The sequence below is a fragment of the Colossoma macropomum genome, unplaced genomic scaffold (genome assembly GCF_904425465.1).
Source record: "Colossoma macropomum unplaced genomic scaffold, Colossoma_macropomum, whole genome shotgun sequence".
NCBI classification, from domain to species: domain Eukaryota; kingdom Metazoa; phylum Chordata; class Actinopteri; order Characiformes; family Serrasalmidae; genus Colossoma; species Colossoma macropomum.
The window spans coordinates 19,350,624-19,369,723 of NW_023494802.1; the positions used below are offsets into that span (position 1 = coordinate 19,350,624).

Consider the following 19,100-nt stretch of genomic DNA (forward strand, 5'->3'; position numbering starts at 1 on the left):
GACCTAAAACTTGCCTTGCAGCAACGAATCCCAACTGACTCTGCTCTCGGACATCTGTTAGTGACCATAAACGGGGTAGTTATCGCTCTAATCAGTGGTTAACTAATGGAGATTGGCTTTGGGAGAGAAGTATGTGAAAGACGATTAGAGGATCCAGCTGTGTCTCGTTTAAAGTTCAGCAATCTGGCCTCCACTGAGGCCTCCATCTATAATCTGAGATCCATTTCTCAAAACTGGCATCCAGACTAGACACATTCTGCTTCAGTCCTTCTCCTTTAGCGTTCACATCGCTTTATTCTCGCTGACAGCTTTATTAGAAACACCTACCCTATAGGTTCACCTTGCCGGTGTAGAATTAGAGACTGTAGGCCACACACAGCTTGTGTTAGCCACTATTTAAGCTGTTATCATCACAAACACTGCTATGCTAGTGTTGAGAATGGTGCATCGTCGATAACCATCATTTCTGTGCTTAAAAAACTGACCGGTGATTAATGGGATAGAGGGTGGCTAACAAATTGTGCATAGCACAAGATCTACAATCTGTAATTGCAAACCTACATAGTTGATATAAACCGATCAGGCATAACATTATGACCACCTCCTTGTTTCTACGCTCATTGTCCATTTTATCAGCTCCACTTACTATATAGGTGCACTTTGTAGTTCTACAGTTACAGACTGTAGTCCATCTGTTTCTCTGCATACTTTGTTAGCCCCCTTTTACCCTGTTCTTCAGTGGTCAGGACCCCCATGGACCCTCACAGAGCAGGTACTATTTGGGTGGTGGATCATTCTCAGCACTGCAGTAACACTGACGTGGTGGTGGTGTGTTAGTGTGTGCTGTGCTGGTACAAGTGGATCAGACACAGCAGTGCTGCTGGAGTTTTTAAACACTGTGTCCACTCACTGTCCACTCTATTAGACACTCCTACCTTGTCTGTCCACCTTATAGATGTAAAGTCAGAGACGATAGCTCATCTGCTGCTGCACAGTTTGTGTTGGTCATCCTCTAGTCCTTCATCAGTGGTCACAGGACGCTGCCCACAGGACGCTGTTGGCTGGATGTTTTTGGTTGGTGGACTATTCTCTAGAATAGAACTACAAAGTGCACCTATATAGTAAGTGGAGCTGATAAAATGGACAATGAGCGTAGAAACAAGGAGGTGGTCATAATGTTATGCCTGATCATACATATCGTACAGTACTGTGCAAAAGTTTGAGACCCTTCATTTATTTCATTTCCAGTCAAAATGGCTATTTTTGCAAGTAATTTTAAATTTCAGGATATATTTTTGAGGACAATTGATTCGTGTAAGGAAGGGGAAAGTCAAATTTAAGAAATAATTAAAACCTAAAGGAAAAAATGGGACTCCTAACAACCATGTAAGATCTGGTAGACCACCTAAACTGTTTGCATCAGATAAACAACACTTAACACCTATTCAGATCTGAAAAAAAAAATCAACAGGTGTTTCTGTCCATTGTTCCACTGTGAGAAGACAACCATAAAATAAAACACAGCTGCTGATGTTCTCAGAGCAATGGACTGACCACCTCAGAGTCCAGACCTCAACATCACTGAATGCATTTGGTATTACTTGGATCATGAGAACCAGAATTTGCAACCAATAAGAACGGAAGCTGTAATAAAGCCTAAATAAATACTAAAAAATATTCAATTACATTATTAGTTGAGTCTTCTGTGTCATTTTCTGTTGAATGTGTTTTCTGCTTTATTTCCTGCTGCAAAATGAAATTAAATTTAAATTAAATTAACAGCCATTCTGACTGGAAATGAGTACATAGAGGGTGGTCTCTGACTTTTGCACAGTAAAAGGAACAGTGATAAGGTAGGTGAAGCTCATAAAGTGGCTGCGGAGAGTACTCGGTATGTGTTTTTAATTAAGATGGCGAGCGTGTTCTCAGTAATACGAATGCCCCAGTGAATGTCCAGCATTGCAGCTTTCAAATGCATGTGAAGCGTCTGACCTACAGCTTTAATCATTTTAATGTAGTAAAAAAAAGGTTGTTTGAGGCTTTAAATGAAAGAAAAAAGCGAACAGCCTGAGTCCATGGTGAACTCAAAGTCTGGACACATTCAGCAACATGTTTATTCATGAATCATTTAAGCCTCAGGGTCACAAAGTCCCCTCTTATAGTAAGGACAAGTACGCACCAAGCATGAATTAATTATGTTGTGTAATGGCTCTTTGTAAACAACAGGAAATTATAAGCAATATAAAATAAACAACGTTTTATTTCTCTCAAACATTTCAGTCATTAGAACAGTCTTACCAAACAGATGTTTGTCCACTCACACTGCGTAGCTCATGGACACCATCTTCATTTATTTTAAGGTTCCGGTACCTCAAAATCAAACCTCCTACATATTATATTGATATGATGTGAATACATATAAGCTGCAGCCTGAGCAGTACAGTAAAAATGAATAAATTGCAACAAGGCCGTGGCAAAACCCTTCGACAGACGTTCTCTGTCCTTCACACTCAGTTGACCTTCATCCAATCAGCGATGCAGAATGAGTTTGAGCTGCAAGAGGACGGGCTGAGCATGCCCAGGTAGACAGAGGGGGTTTTTAGTTGTGTAGGAGCAGGACGGGGTCCGGGCTATAAGGGCGAACTGGAGGCTCAGGTTCATTTGCCTGCTTTCTGAGCTTTCTGCGCCGATTTGGTGATTTTGCCGCTCCCGCCGACCTTCTTTTCCACGTTCTTGATGACCCCAACGGCGACGGTCTGTCTCATATCCCGGACAGCAAAGCGTCCTGAAAAACACCCACATGCACACTCACAAATAGAACCATGACTTCAGCACTGCGGTAACACTGACGTAGTGGTGGTGTGTTAGTGTGTGTTGTGCTGGTACGAGTGGATCAGACACAGCAGTGCTGCTGGAGTTTTTAAACACTGTGTCCACTCACTGTCCACTCTATTAGACACTCCTACCTTGTCAGTCCACCTTGTAGATGTGAAGTCAGAGACGATAGCTCATCTGCTGCTGCACAGTTTGTGTTGGTCATCCTCTAGTCCTGCATCAGTGGTCACAGGACGCTGCCCGCAGGACGCTGTTGGCTGGATATTTTTGGTTGGTGGACTATTCTCAGTCCAGCAGTGACACTGAGGTGTTTAAAAACTCCAGCAGCACTGCTGTGTCTGATCCACTCAGACCAGCGCAACACACACTAACACACCACCACCACATCAGTGTTACTGCAGTGCTGAGAATGATCCACCACCCAAGTAGTACATGCTATGCGAGGGTCCATGGGGGTCCTGACCACTGAAGAACAGGGTAAAAGGGGGCTAACAAAGTATGCAGAGAAACAGATGGACTACAGTCTGTAACTGTAGAACTACAAAGTGCACCTGTATAGTAAGTGGAGCTGATAAAATGGACAATGAGCGTAGAAACAAGGAGGTGGTCATAATGTTATGCCTGATCGGTGTAAATGTAAGCAGTGTGTGAAAGTAAGTCACGAATGAGTGGTTTTTAGGAGAGTTTGATTGAAGAAGCTGGCATTACATAAACTGCCTTTCCCACTTAAGCGTTTGCAGATCCCTAAGGGTTAGCAGGCGTATTTTATGGAAATGTGGCACAGATAGAAACCGTGCCTTTTAGTGTTCCATGTCTCAAGTGGTGTGGGTTATCTGTGCCTTACACAAACCAGGCTTCAGGTCATTGAGTACAAGTTTAAAAAGAGAAAGAGGAAAAGAAAAGAAAAGAAAAACAGATGGAGACCAAAGCAAGCTGACAGGGCTGTGAGGCCAGGTCAGGTCATGGAGAGAGGTGAGAGGCTAAACTGGCCTAGTTTAACTATATGAAAGCCTTAGAGGTCATTTATGAAGCATAAGCCAATAGTTTTGTTTTCATCGACTTTCTGCACAAATGTTAAGCGATACAATGAAAATGCGTAAAAAGCTGCTGTCCAGAAGCTTGTTTGCGTCAAACTAGTGTTGTAGTCAATTAGAGGCGAGTCCGAGTCAGGGCCAAGACTTTGTAGTAAGCAAATCTGAGTCAAGACCAAGAGTGGTCAAGACACAGAGACCAGGGGTCAAATTACAGAAAATTCTTAAGTCTGAGATCATATCTTATCTGCTTTGTTGTCATGGTAACTTCAGTTAAGACAGAGTTTAGGACAGAAGCCATTACAGAACAACAGGTCTTAAGTCTATAATCTTCTCTTATTTCCAGATAAGAAACGGTTTTACAGAAACATCCTAAGTTGCCAAAATATCCTAAATATTTTCTTAACTGTAAGATTAACCGTCTGTTTCTATTGTTTATGCAGTGACAGGCAGCTCAGTTCACTATAACCAGCATAATGACGCTCCATTTATCTACACTGAAAACGGTGTTTTGACTTGTGAGGTTTTTTCTTAAACAGTGTTTTTTTAAAAGCCCAGACGCTGCAGACTCGATCTCCACCGTCCCTCTGATCACCTTCGTGTGTTAATGTTGATGATGAAATATTACAGTGATGGTGGTGAATAATGAGGAGACAGAGCTGAACGTGTGTCTGTTTATTAGGAGGAGTAACATTAGCGTGCTCGGCTAACGCGTTTGGGAAATGGAGACTGAAACTGTGGAGTGGCGACGCTCTGATAAACAGCAGAGGGCGCTGACACAATATTCTTAACGTTCAGTTTATCGCGCTTTAGTTCTGTTTGACCGATTTTTACCCCAGTAACGGTAGCTAACATTATTATTATTCTGATTGTGTGTTTACGTTTCAGCTGTGTATGTATGGTCGGTTGCTAGGTAACAGAAACAACAGTTGACTGTCGACTTCAGTCGAGTAAGTTAAGATTTCCTAACTTGAGATAAGAAAAGATGCTGTAAGATAAGATAAGATTCCTAAATTAAGATCAGATTTGTTTCAGTAATACGAGTTTGTGAAAAATCTTATCTTGACCTGTCAGATCTTATGTTAAGACAAAAAGACAGGATCTGTGATATGAAAGATTTTTTTAGAATATAAAAATAAAAGGAAGAACTGAAAAAGCTGAAATATATATGTAGTTCGTTGTACATTCATTTTATATATATCCAAAGTCCAAAAGTCAAAAAAAGAGGCATCATTTCTTTTAAAAGAACTCCCGTCTCGACATCAGCTCTACATCTTTTTCATGCTTTTTGTGTTTGTTGACACATTTGAGGTGAAATCTGCTACATTAAATCTGTTATACTAAATTTATGCAAAAATGTGTGATTTTCCCCTAAAATATGCTGTTTTATATGCAGGTTTTCGCATGTCTCACACTTCAGTTACCAACAAACAATTTACAGCTAAAGCTGAATGGAAAACAGGTTTAGTGACATTCATAAAATATTACAGACAATTTTCATTTCCACAGCCTACATCCACAACTTTTTTGAAGTGTTAACTTGTTTTTTTTATTGAAAAAATCATTTGGATGGAACGCAGCTGATGACAAACTAACAGTAAACAAAAGGCAACACTTCAAGTACTCTCTGGAGTGATAGAGCTCCATCCAATACTTTTGGATTGAGCTGAAGTGGCGATCTAGAACTAATCATCCAACATCAGTAGCTGACCTTACTAATGCCCTTGTGGCTGAATGCAAACCTTCACAGCAATGTTCCAACATCTAATGTAAAGCCTTCTCAGAACAGTAGAAGCTCTTACTGCAACAAAGATGGACAAACACCCTGTTGATACCCTTGATTTTAGACAGGATGTTGGATTGAGCAGGTGTTTGCTACCTTTTTGGAAATACAGCAAACATACATACATATATATATATATATATATATATATATATATATATATATCATTCAGCACTGCAGTAACACTGACGTGGTGGCAGTGTGTTAGTGTGTGTTGTGCTGGTACGAGTAGATCAGACACAGCAGTGCTGCTGGAGTTTTTAAACACTGTGTCCACTCACTGTCCACTCTATTAGACACTCCTGCCTTGTCAGTCCACCTTGTAGATGTAAAGTCAGAGACGATAGCTCATCTGCTGCTGCACAGTTTGTGTAGGTCATCCTCTAGTCCTTCATCAGTGGTCACAGGACGCTGTTGGCTGGATATTTTTGGTTGGTGGACTACTCTCAGTCCAGCAGTGACACTGAGGTGTTTAAAAACTCCAGCAGCACTGCTGTGTCTGATCCGCTCAGACCAGCACAACACACACTAACACCCCACCACCACGTCAGTGTTACTGCAGTGCTGAGAATGATCCACCACCCAAATAGTACCTGCTCTGTGAGGGTCCATGGGGGTCCTGACCACTGAAGAACAGGGTAAAAGGGGGCTAACAAAGTATGCAGAGAAACAGATGGACTACAGTCTGTAACTGTAGAACTACAAAGTGCACCTATATAGTAAGTGGAGCTGATAAAATGGACAATGAGCGTAGAAACAAGGAGGTGGTCATAATGTTATGTCTGATCAGTGTATATATGCAATACAGTTTTCTGGATTTTTTTTTCTAGTTGGTTTGCAGTCTAATAAATGAACTGCTGATCTACATCAGATCTCTCCAGTATAGTGACCTTTATCACCATGCGCTCAAAGCCAGTTCTGATTCATAAACAACACTGTTACTCACAATACTTTGTGACTTGCTATTGAGCAGAGACTCACCCAGAGGAGGGTACTGAGAAAAGCTCTCCACACACATGGGTTTGCCTGGGACCATTTCCACAATAGCAGCATCTCCAGACTTCAGAGTCTTGGGGTTGTCCTCCAGCTTCTTGCCTGAGCGACGGTCAATCTTCTCTTTCAGCTCAGCGAACTTGCAAGCGATGTGAGCCGTGTGGCAGTCGATGACAGGAGAGTAGCCAGCGCTGATCTGACCTGGGTGATTCAGAATGATTACCTGAAAGAAAGAAGGGGGAGTTTGGGGGTATTTTGGGGGTTTTAAGTGCAATTCAACAGGGTGTGCACTGTAGCTTCATGAAACATTTTGCATTAGATGTATGGATTAATCCAGCCATTAATGTAGTATCTGTCCTGAGCACTGGATGAGTTTAGCAGGGAAAGTTGGGTATTTTATTTTGTAAGAGATTCAACTGTTAATAGAGGATAAAGTATCTGTATGATTTCTGCAAATTATCGTGGACAGCCTGGATTGAACCGCAACGGCCCAGATTTACAGTTGTATGCAAAAATTTGGTGAAGTTACATTTTTAGTTGATTTTCTAAGTGAACACATTCTTTCAGAGAACACACTGCTGCACATTTTAATGCAAAATAACTGTTTATTTGCTGAATTTAACATAACATTATATAACAAAACATTAAAAGTGTCCCATTCAAAAGTTAAGGCAGATTTTGTATTTTAATAATAAGTAAGTAATAAGTTATCCTTTATTAATCCCACAAGGGGACATTCACCTACATGTTTAACCCATCTGTGCAGTGAAATACCCACATACACACTAGTGAATCACACACGCTAGGGGGCAGTGAGCACACTTGCCCAGAGCGGTGGGCAGCCCTATCCACAGCACCTGGGGAGAAGTTGGGGGTTAGGTGCCTTGCTCAAGGGCACTTCAGTCACGTAACTGTAGAACTACAAAGTGCACCTATATAGTAAGTGGAGCTGATAAAATGGACAATGAGCGTAGAAACAAGGAGGTGGTCATAATGTTATGCCTGATCGGTGTACCAAGCAAAGAAAGTAAATATATGTATTATAAAATATTATAATTATGATATAATATGAGGTTGCGCAGTGGGTAGCACTGTCGCCTCACAGCAAGAAGGGCCTGGCCGGGTGAGCATAATTACTATTATAATTATATGTATTTTTCCCCTTGTTTGGCTTGTCTTGCTTTCACTTTGTTTGCCTTATGTACCGTCTGTCTGTTGTCAGGTTTTTTGTGTGGCTTGTGGCTTTTATCTTATTTGTCTGTCTGTCTTTTGTCAATTAAAAGAACCTCTAGTGTGTGTTACTGTACTGTAGTTCCAGTCACAGTGTGCTGCTGTAGTTAACACAAAAACAGTCCAGCGTTTGTCTGACCTGTGCTGTGAAGCCTGAGGCCTCCTGGGGTGGGTCTGACCTGCTGTCCCCACACACGTTCCCCCTGCGGATGTCCTTCACAGACACGTTCTTCACGTTGAAGCCCACGTTATCACCCGGCAGCGCTTCGCTCAGAGACTCATGGTGCATCTCCACAGACTTCACCTCCGTGGTAATGTTGACTGGAGCGAAGGTCACCACCATGCCGGGTCGCAGGATGCCAGTCTCCACCCTTCCCACAGGCACTGTCCCGATGCCTGAGCAGAGACAGCAGCATAAAGACCCTGAGCAAAGAGCTGCAGCTTCCACAGACGCCAGGCCACTGTGATGCCAAATGTGTGATTATGTACTGTATTTGTAAATTGCATGAAGGGAACATTCTGAAGAAATGATCAGGGACACAGTTTGATGTGTCGTTTTGATTTTTTCTTCATACTCCTTCAACTTTGCAAAAGAACGTTTATCTTTTAATACGTTATGGCAAACGGATAAAGAAAACATGCTCACATATCGAAAATATTACCTATTAGAATATTAGTTAGCTATTACCTGAATAGCTAGGTGTTCCCAAATTAATTTTACAATTATGACTATTCTGATAACATGAATATAAAGGGTGATTCAAAAAAGATTCATCCGATTTCAAAGCGCCATATTTTTACAACCATGAGGCTCTTAGGAACCAATCACAATCCAATTGAAAGAGGGGCTCATAGAGTTCCTGACTGTCAGTGGAAGATGGCTCCCTTCAGTCTGAGAGGAGATGAGACCCCTGAGCAGAAAGCGTTCTGCGTTCTCCACTTCAATAAGAGTGAATCCGTCATAACTGTGCAGTGTGATTTTCGTGGGCAGTGAAGCTCCAACAGCTCAGAGCGTTCGTCGTTGGTTCCACAACACTGGATGATCTCCGAAATCGCACTGAAAGAGCCGTGAGTGCAGCGACACCCGACATGCTCAATCCAGTATGGGATGAGTTTGACTATGGCGTTGATGTTGTCTGTACAGCTGGAGGAGGTTCATACTGAGACCTTGTACAATTACATAATAAACGTTATGCTCATTTAAACCATTTACAGTTTACTGCATTGATCTGTAATGATTTACAACTGAAATAAATCATTTTGAAATCAGATGAATCTTTTTGGATCACCTTGTACCTGTGAACAAATGTGTGTATTATGTATTTCAGAATACTGTAACACTCATGGCAAATGTCTCTGACATATTAATTTACATGATACGTTTTTTAAATATGAACGTATGCAAGAATTTCATGCGTCAAACAGATTTTGTTAAACATCTTAAACAGACATTCCGGCCAAAATGAAAAATTTGACCATCATTACATCTGTTAACAACATACTCCCATTCCAGAGCGGCAACGCAGTCATCTTTACAGTGAAATTTCCCCGTTTAAAGACACAATGTATCTTGACGATGGGAGAAACTTTTGAAAAACTAGAACTGCTTTGGGGTGAATTTTTAGCAGCAGGCTGTTCTGATTTATTTTTAAGCTGGTGAATGAATGAAGTTCCTCCTGAGAAGCAGAATATCTTATTGCAGCCATATAACTGTAGGAACTGTCTTCAGATCATCACTTCAAAGGAGTGAATGATAACTCGAATGACAGAAATGAGTCAAGGTCTCACCTCAGTTTCACTTTTTTCTGGCTGAAAGGGTAAAAACGTTGCCTCTGGCATCCATTCTGTGCTGAATAAAGATAGAATTGCTGCTTCCTTTGCAATTTAGTTTGACAATTGAGGTAACAGTTACACTGTTAGAAATAGAGGTTCTGTTCAGGTACATTTTTCGTTCATCAAGGTTTTAAGGTCCAATTGTGAACCTTAAATAAGTTTTTCCAGGTGAAAAGTTCGTATTTGTACCTTTTCATAACTGAATGTTTTAAACAGAACAGTAAAATAAAAGCCTGGAGACGAGACGGGGTGTGTGGAGTCAGTACAGCTTAGAACATATCATTTCAGTGGATTATGGTTCAGTTATGTTCCCTGACTAAAGGTACTGAGATGGAGCCTTGAGGGTCCCACCCCAGTGACAAGAGGGGAACTGACCCAGAGACAGTTTAGTACCTTTATTTCTGAGAGTGGACACTAATCTTAGTTTGGTTGTATTTACTAGCCTATTGATCAGTGGTAATCTAGTTTAGCAGTCAGGATTGGTTGACATCACAGGGACTCCCAGTAGTTGTATGATATACTTCCATAATGCATGCTGGGTATTGTAGTAAGGAAATTCATAATCATCATCATCATCATCACTTTAACCCTTGTTAAATGAATTTTGTCTGCGGTACCTCCAATCTTGTAGACATCCTGGAGGGGAAGACGTAAAGGTTTGTCAGTGGGCCGTGTGGGGGGCATGATAGTGTCCAGAGCCTCCAGCAGACTGATTCCAGTGGCATGATGTTCCTTCCTGTCCAGCTTCCAGCCTTTAAACCACGGCATCTGCAGTGGACGATGGTATTACACACTGATAATGGCAGTAACTATGCACAATTCCACACATACACACATCCTCAGGACTTACATTAGAGGAAGGCTCCAGCATGTTGTCCCCATGCCATCCCGAAATGGGCACGAAGGGCACGGCGGCCGGGCTGTAGCCGATCTTCTTGATGTAAGCGCTGACCTCCTTCACTATCTCGTCATAGCGCTTTTCGCTGTAGGGAGGCTCCGTGGAGTCCATCTTATTGACAGCTACGATCAGCTGCTTGACGCCCAGCGTGTAGGCCAGCAGGGCGTGCTCACGGGTCTGCCCGTTCTTGGAGATGCCAGCTTCAAACTCGCCCACACCAGCTGCCACGATCAGAACGGCACAGTCTGCCTATTAGAGAGAGCCAGGGGAGTCAGGTTTAGGCATATGTTGAAAAAAATGACCAAAGTTTTTAACAAAGGTCATTTTTAAGTTCGATTTAACCTCTCAAAGTTGAAGATATTGCAGGAAATAACAAAATGATGTTGTTTCTGACTTGTAGCTCATTTACATAAGTAGGGAAACTACTGCAAGTGCAGATTCTTTAACTTTTAATCAGTATCACATTTGTATTCATAAGCTGAAGAGAAGGTACTTCAGAGTCTTGTTTTGCAGAAAGAAAAAACACCCTTTACATTTTTGCCAACTTGTGGCATTGACAGCTATCGAAACAGACAGAAAAGGTCAGAAATGCAGACTTCAGCTTTCGTTAAATAGATACTACCTTTCAACAGCTTGGAATCGCTTACAATATTAACACATTTAGTTATTTGGCATTGCAGTTTAATTATATAATGTGGATATAAATGTTACAAACTATTTGCCAAATGCATTGTAGATGTTTTGTTTAAGAATTTGAACATGAAGTTATTAAATGACAAATAATGCACTGTAATTATCTGTTTACATTCATTTTCATCACGTTATCTGACTTGAGATTGATCTTCACTTTCGAGTTATGCACTGTTAGAAATGAAGGTTCTGTGCAGGTACGTTTTTCGTTCATTAAGGTACAAACAGTGTAAATGTTCCCTCAAAGCTCCAACAGTGGTTTTAAGGTCTGATTGTGAACCTTAAATAAGTTTTTTCAGGTGAAAAGTTCGTATTTGTACCTTTTCATAACTGAATGTTTTAAAACAGAACAGTAAAATAAAAGCCTGGAGACGAGACGGGGTGTGTGGAGTCAGTACAGCTTAGAACATATCATTTCAGTGGATTATGGTTCAGTTATGTTCCCTGACTAAAGGTACTGAGATGGACCATTGAGGGAACCACCCCAGTGACAGTTTAATACCTTTATTTCTGAGAATGTAATGATGTCTGAAAATTGATTTTATTAGAATTTCATTTTTGGTGTGCTACAGCTTTCTGAGTCTTTTTAGTCATATATGGCTGGCTCTCTCCATCATTCTGTACACATGTAACTTCTCTTAATTTTATCTGCATCTCCCAAGTGTCCTATTATATTATTATAATAGCATATTAGAATAATTTTATACACTTGTCTGCGACCAAACCGGTATATTATTGAAAATATTATAATAGTGATTCCAAATTTAAGATCAGCAGTGTACATTATGTCACTAACCTCTTTAACTCCCTGGAACCACCGGTGGTTCCAAAACGCACTTCGTCACATTCTTTACTTCATAACTCTCATATTTCATAAGCTACATTCAGAAGGTGGGGGTCGTATAAGAGCTGTAACTGTCTTCTTTCCAGTCAAATAGATGGGTGATGTAGTTTTAAACCTTATAGTAAAAGAAGCTAAACTCAGTTGTTTTTTTTTCTACTGAAAGTCGACCCATTTTTTCACAAATCTGGGCTATAAACTATAAACAGATGGCGTCTCTTCAGTGATATGCAGTGCAAAAATTAATTTTATAAAAAAATACAAAGTGCGTCTAAGATTTTTGGCTTTCGGCAGTAAATTGTAAGCATATGACATTGTTTTTGATCATAAAATGCATTTTCTGTTAATTTGAGGGGAGCTTTTACAAAAAAACACCAAAATTCTGATGGAAAAACCAAAATTTACCCTGGAGAATAACTGGTTACTACTTAATCATCATACTACTTAATTATGTAATCATGAAGTTACATTTAAATACTACAGCAAAATGAAACAGAGGCTTTAAAAAGGCTTTGAAAGACGATTTTTAACTTGTTCCAAGGAAACAGGACATAAACTGACATTTAAAAGTCAAAGAAGATTCATTACTGTTAAAAATCTCTTTAGAAATGCTGAGGTGTGTGTTTTTTTTCAGATGAAGACTTATATAGATTTAACTGGATTTATTCCACCTTCATTAAAAGAGCTGTCATAAAATATCTGGAACATAGAACCACAAAATAAAGTCTCAAAGAATTTTTTTTAAGTGGAGAATATCGTTAACCAGATATGTGAGGCTGTTTTACCTGGGAGGTCCCAGTGATCATGTTCTTGATGAAATCTCTGTGTCCTGGAGCATCGATGATGGTGATGTAGTATTTAGAAGTCTCAAATTTCCAGAGGGAGATGTCTATGGTGATGCCTCTCTCTCGCTCGGCCTTCAGCTTGTCCAGAACCCAGGCGTATTTAAAGGAGCCTTTCCCCATCTGGGTCAGAGGGAGAGGAGAAAACTTGGACGTAAAACTAGCAGAACTAAGTTTAATAACCTGTCACGTTACAATGATGACCATCTTCACTTGATACAATTTAGGGAAACTGTTTATAGTAAGTTATTTTAGCCTTTATTGCTAGTTTCTTGATACCAGTAATTCAAATTGAAGAAGTAAACATTTTATTAAAACTTGTCAAAATTTAAAATTTACTACTAGAAATTACACCAATCAGGCATAACATTATGACTCCTCGAGTGGACACAGTGTTTAAAAACTCCAGCAGCACTGCTGTGTCTGATCCACTCAGACCAGCGCAACACACACTAACACACCACCACCACCTCAGTGTTACTGCAGTGCTGAGAATGATCCACCACCCAAATAGTACCTGCTCTGTGAGGGTCCATGGGGGTCCTGACCACTGAAGAACAGGGTAAAAGGGGGCTAACAAAGTATACAGAGAAACAGCTATATAGTAAGTGGAGCTGATAAAATGGACAATGAGCGTAGAAACAAGGAGGTGGTCAGAATGTTACGCCTGATCTGTGTGTACTGTTTTTAAATGTATGAGTAAGTATTCTAAAAGTATTCTCCTAAAAATGCAAAAAGCAACTGCCTTTACAAAATGTAACTTGGATGGAATACAGACACTTAATTTTTGTAATCTGAATCCAATATTTGGATTTAGTTACATCCCAACCATGTATTTTATCATGCAACATTTCAGTTATCTAACAATAACTTATGGCTTTCCCAATTCATTGCAATGGGGGTAACAATTTATAGTAGTTTTTCATTTGATAATTCATTTTTTGCAAGTTTATGTTAAATTTTTACATGTTAAAAAATCTAATTATTACATGTTAAGTTTTTTACTTGTGAAAATTCAATTACTACATATGAAAATGTAATATATGCAAGGAGAAATTATGACTCCCATTCAACTTAATTAGAAAAACAGAATTATTGACAGATATGTATCTTTTTTTTTCATTCTAAAATAAAATTCCTACTGGTAAAATATGGATTTTCATGTTAGAATTCAATTTTATACACCTCAAATTTGAAATTTCATTTAAAAAGTGTTTATCTAAATAAATAATCTAATATAAATGTAATATAATGTTGTCATATAAAGTGCCAGTCTTGACACCACACAAGTATTGACCTGCAGTTACGCCTCACACAAGCCAGACTAAACTCTTTTCTTCCTTACAGTCACATAAAAGCATAACGTATTCACATTAACACACTGACAGGCCTTTCAAATCCAGGGACGTCACTTCAAACGCACAACCCACACCCTTTTCTCTGTATTCTCTACTTTCAGTAGGGCTATCAGATGAAACGTGGAAGCTGGTGGGAAGCTAATGTCCGGTTCTACCTCTGCAGCCTCCTTCTCGAATTTCTCGATGGTTCTCTTGTCGATGCCCCCGCACTTATAGATGAGGTGGCCAGTGGTGGTGGACTTCCCAGAATCCACATGGCCGATCACAACGATGTTAATGTGGATCTTCTCCTTCCCCATGACGAAGGGATCACAGAGGGAAAGACGAGAGAATGTTGCCACCCAGCGTTCCCTGCTCTTCACAGACATGACATGACAGCGTATCGGAAAAACAAGCTTATTGCAGACTCATCAAGCACAACTGGATACAGACATGAAGCCTATCTGAACCTTTAAACAGACGAAAAGAAACGTAATAATAATAATAATTTCCTAAATTTAATTAAACTCAGCTTTGTCATTGTACCAATGCAGGTTTGCAGTGATAAATATAGATAAAAATAACAACAATAATGCAAAGATGAGAAGTGCATAGAGACTAATATATGGACAGTAACTGTAGGTCAGTAGGTAGAATTTAAAGTACAAACTATAGTAAAGCATTAAATATGTAGTCTTTGAGGCATTTACAGCTTAGGTGTTTTATAGCGTGTACTAAACTGGAAGTGTACAGTATGTTGAAGTAAATCACGTCATGTGTGCTGTTTGTAAACAACATCACAGATGTTATATTCAATGTACAGTGAGCATCAGCAGCTTAATGTTGAAGCACACAAGTGTTACCACAGCTTAGAAGAACCAAAAACATGCACCCACAAAAATGCCCTATTATGAATTCTGACTGCTGTGGAAGGAAGAAGCATAAACATTACCAGACAGCTTACCTGCAGCTGTGTTCAGGCAGCGCAGCGTGTTCCCTCTGAACACCCTCTCCTTCAGCACACCGACACAGGGGGCGGCAGGCTCTGAATCCGTCTGCGTAGTGAACGCACCCCACTTTGATACAGCAATGCGGCACTTTAAGTAAGGAGGGAGGAGGGGGAGAGGGAGAGGAAGAGGGAGAGAGATGCTAAAGCAAGGGAACTGCAAAGGCAGCAAGAGAAAGTAAGTGCGGGCGGGGTGGGGTCTGGGTTGGAAGTTGTGAGAAAGGGAGGAAAAGGGAAAGAGAAAGCAGCACAGTGCAAGGCTGAGTGACTCAGCGCATTCACTCCAATTCCCTTCAGACACAGAATCTGATTAATCACTCCTTTCCTAAGTGTGTCAGTTACACGGGCGAGACAGCTGGTACCTGACCGGCACCTTTGATGTAAAAAAGTTACAGTGCAATTATATTTAAATTGCAGATTTGTACTTATATGCTCCCCTCCTGTTTTCCATGTTGCATATATTACTGTGCAGTAGTCAGAGAGCAGCCCTTGTGTATTTAATTAAGTCAAAACAGCCATCAAGTGAAGATAATCATTTTTCAGGTGATGCATCTGAGAAGACTAAATAAAAAATAATACAGTAAAGTTTTGAGATTGACACAGATTTTGATTTTCAAAATGTTTCTGCTTTAGTTTTTGTGTTGGCAATTTGCATTAATTCTAGATTGTTTTGAAGATTGTTCAGATGAATTGCAATAAACTGCAAAGTCATTCCTTGCCATGAAAATGACCGTAATCGCAAAAACCTAATTTCCACTGCATTTGAGCCCTGCCACAAAATCACCTGCTCACATCATTTCAGTGATCTTCTCGTTAGCTCAGGAGAAAGTGTTAATGAGGACAAGGCAGCTGATATCACTCTGTCATGCTGACTGATACATCCATTGACAGATGTATGATTTTACAATGTGTACATATATATATATATACATATATATCTACACTGTATTGCCAAAAGTATTCACTCACCCATCTAAATCATTCAATTCAGGTGTTCCAATCACTTCCATGGCCACAGGTGTATAAAACCAAGCACCTAGGCCTGCAGACTGCTTCTACAGACATTAGTGAAAGAATGGGTCGCTCTCAGGAGCTCAGTGAACTCCAGCGTGGTACCGTGATAGGACGCCACCTGTGCAACAAGTGAATTTTCCTCGCTACTAAATATTCCACAGTCAACTGTCAGTGGTATTATAACAAAGTGGAAGCGATTGGGAACGACAGCAACTCGGCCACGAAGTGGTCGGCCACGTAAAATGACAGAGCGGGTTCAGCGGATGCTGAGGCGCATAGTGCGCAGAGGTCACCAACTTTCTGCCGATCGCTACAGACCTCCAAACTTCATGTGGCCTTCAGATCAGCTCAAGAACAGCGTAGAGAGCTTCATGGAATGGGTTTCCATGGTCGAGCAGCTGCATCCAAGCCTTACATCACCAAGCGCAATGCAAAGCGTCGAATGCAGTGGTGTAAAGCACCGCCACCGGACTCTAGAGCAGTGGAGATTGGTCTGGAATGACCAATCACGCTTCTCCATCTGGCAATCCGATGGACGAGTCTGGGTTTGGCGGTTGCCAGGAGACGGTACTTGTCTGACTGCATTGTGCCAAGTGTAAAGTTTGGTGGAGGGGGGATTATGGTGTGGGGTTGTGGAGTTGGGCTCGGCCCCTTAGTTCCAGTGAAAGGAACTCTTAATGCTTCAGCACCAAGAGATTTTGGACAATTTCATACTCCCAACTTTGTGGGAACAGTTTGGGGACGGCCCCTTCCTGTTCCAACATGACTGCGCACCAGTGCACAAAGCAGCTCCATAAAGACATGGATGAGCGAGTTTGGTGTGGAAGAACTTGACTGGCCTGCACAGAGTCCTGACCTCAACCCGACAGAACACCTTTGGGATGAATTAGAGCGGAGACTGCGAGCCAGGCCTTCTCGTCCAACATCAGTGTCTGACCTCACAAATGTGCTTTTGGAAGAAAGCCTTCCCAGAAGAGTTGAAGCTGTTATAGCAGACATCATATTAAACCCCATGGATTAAGAATGGGATCTCACTCAAGTTCATATGCGTGTGAAGGCAGACGAGCGAATACTTATGGCAATATAGTTTGTATATATATATATATGAATTTTTTATCATTTTACTTTTTCTTTTTTACTTTTTGCTTTGGCAACAATAGTTTACTACAAATCATGCCAATAAGGTTATTTGAATTGAATTGAAATTGAATTTAATTAAAAGAGCAGACTGGTTGCTTTAAAAGGGAGGTGGTGCTTGAAATCATTGTTTTCTTCTGTTGACCATGGTTACCACCAAGGAAACACGTGCAGTCATCATTGCTCTGCATCAAAAGGGCTTCACAGGCAAAGATACTGCTGCTTGTAAGATTGCCTGAAGAAGACTTCAGGGCGGTCAAGAAAGTCCAGCAAGCGCCAGGACCGTCTCCTAAAGTTGACCCAGCTATGGGATGGGGTCACCACCAGTGCAGAGCTTGCTCAGGAATGGCAGCAGGCAGGTGTGAGTGCCTCTGCATGCACATGGAGGATGGCCTGGTATCAAGAAGGGCAGCAAAGGAGCCACATCTCTCCAGGAAAACATCAAGGACAGACTGATATTCTGCAGGAAGTACAGGGACTGGACTGCAGAGGACTGGGGTGAAGTTATCTTCTCTGATGAAGCCACCCTCAGACTGTTTGGGACATCTGGAAATGGGAATGACTGCCCAGAGAAGAAAAGGTGAGTGCTACCATGAGTCCTGTGTCATGTGAACAGTAAAGCATCCTGAGACCATCATGTGTGGGGTTGCTTCTCATCCAAGTGAGTGGGCTCACTCACAGTTTCCCTAAGAACACCGTCATGAATAAAGAATGGTATCAAAACATCCTCCAAGAGCAACTTCTCCCAACGATCCAGGAGCAATTCGGTGATGAACAATGCTTTTTCCAGCATGACGGAGCACCAGGTCACAGGGCTAAAGTGATAACTAAGTGGCTCGGTGAACAAAACATTGAAATTTTGGGTCCATGGCCAGGAAACTCCCCAGATCTCGATCCCATTGAGAACCTGTGGTCAATCCCCAAAAGGAGGGTGGACAAACAAAAACAGAATTTTTTTTCAGAAACTGAAATTGTAAAGAACTCCAAGCACTGATTAGGGAAGAATGGGTTGCCATTAGTCAGGATTTGGCCCAGAAGCTGATGTCCAGCATGCCAGGGCGAAGTGTAGAAGTTTTGAAAAAAGAAGGGTCAACACTGTAAATATTGAGTCTTTGCATAAACTTGATATATTTGTCAATAAAAGTTGGATAAAACATACAAAATTCTCATAATTGTACTTCAGTATACCATAGAAATATCTGATAAAAATATCTAAAACCACTGAAGCAGCAACACAGGAGTTTCCAAAACTGGATTTAAAAAAATATTGGCAGATACAGAGAAAACGGGACTCCAAACAACCATGCAAGACCTGCTAAACCACCAAAACCGCCACCATCAGATAAACAGAATGAACAACGTTCGACAACACTTTACTGTAGGGTTCTATCCATAAGGCTACATGACATAAGCTTGTCATATCAACTGACATAACCCTACATAAATGTTTATATATACTTATTCCAATAGGTGTCATTCATTATAAAGGCTACATTTGCCAGTTTTGATCAAAGTTAGCTAAAGCAGTGTTTATGACAGATGACACCTATTGGAATAAGCGTTTATAAACATTTATGTAGGGTTATGTCAGTTGTCATGACAAGCTTATCGCTTTTGACATAGTTTGAAA

At 40.8% G+C, this 19,100-nt stretch overlaps 1 protein-coding gene across 2 annotated transcripts; it reads right to left on the reverse strand.

Annotated features, from left to right (window-relative positions):
* Positions 1-2,096: 2,096 nt before the first annotated feature.
* Positions 2,097-15,405, reverse strand: eef1a2 (eukaryotic translation elongation factor 1 alpha 2). 2 transcript variants are annotated; one of them, XM_036591612.1, is made up of 8 exons: positions 15,278-15,405; positions 14,490-14,690; positions 12,920-13,099; positions 10,556-10,852; positions 10,323-10,473; positions 8,012-8,268; positions 6,631-6,865; positions 2,097-2,785 (listed from the first exon to the last, which is right to left on the reverse strand). In XM_036591612.1, the coding sequence occupies exons 2-8, from the start codon at positions 14,631-14,633 to the stop codon at positions 2,658-2,660; spliced, it is 1,392 nt and encodes a 463-aa protein (XP_036447505.1). In that variant the 5' UTR covers positions 14,634-14,690; positions 15,278-15,405; the 3' UTR covers positions 2,097-2,657. The 2 variants fall into 2 exon arrangements, with proteins under 2 accessions (XP_036447505.1, XP_036447506.1); XM_036591613.1 differs by having other exon boundaries at positions 14,490-14,685; positions 15,278-15,397.
* Between the last annotated feature and the right edge of the window lie 3,695 nt (positions 15,406-19,100).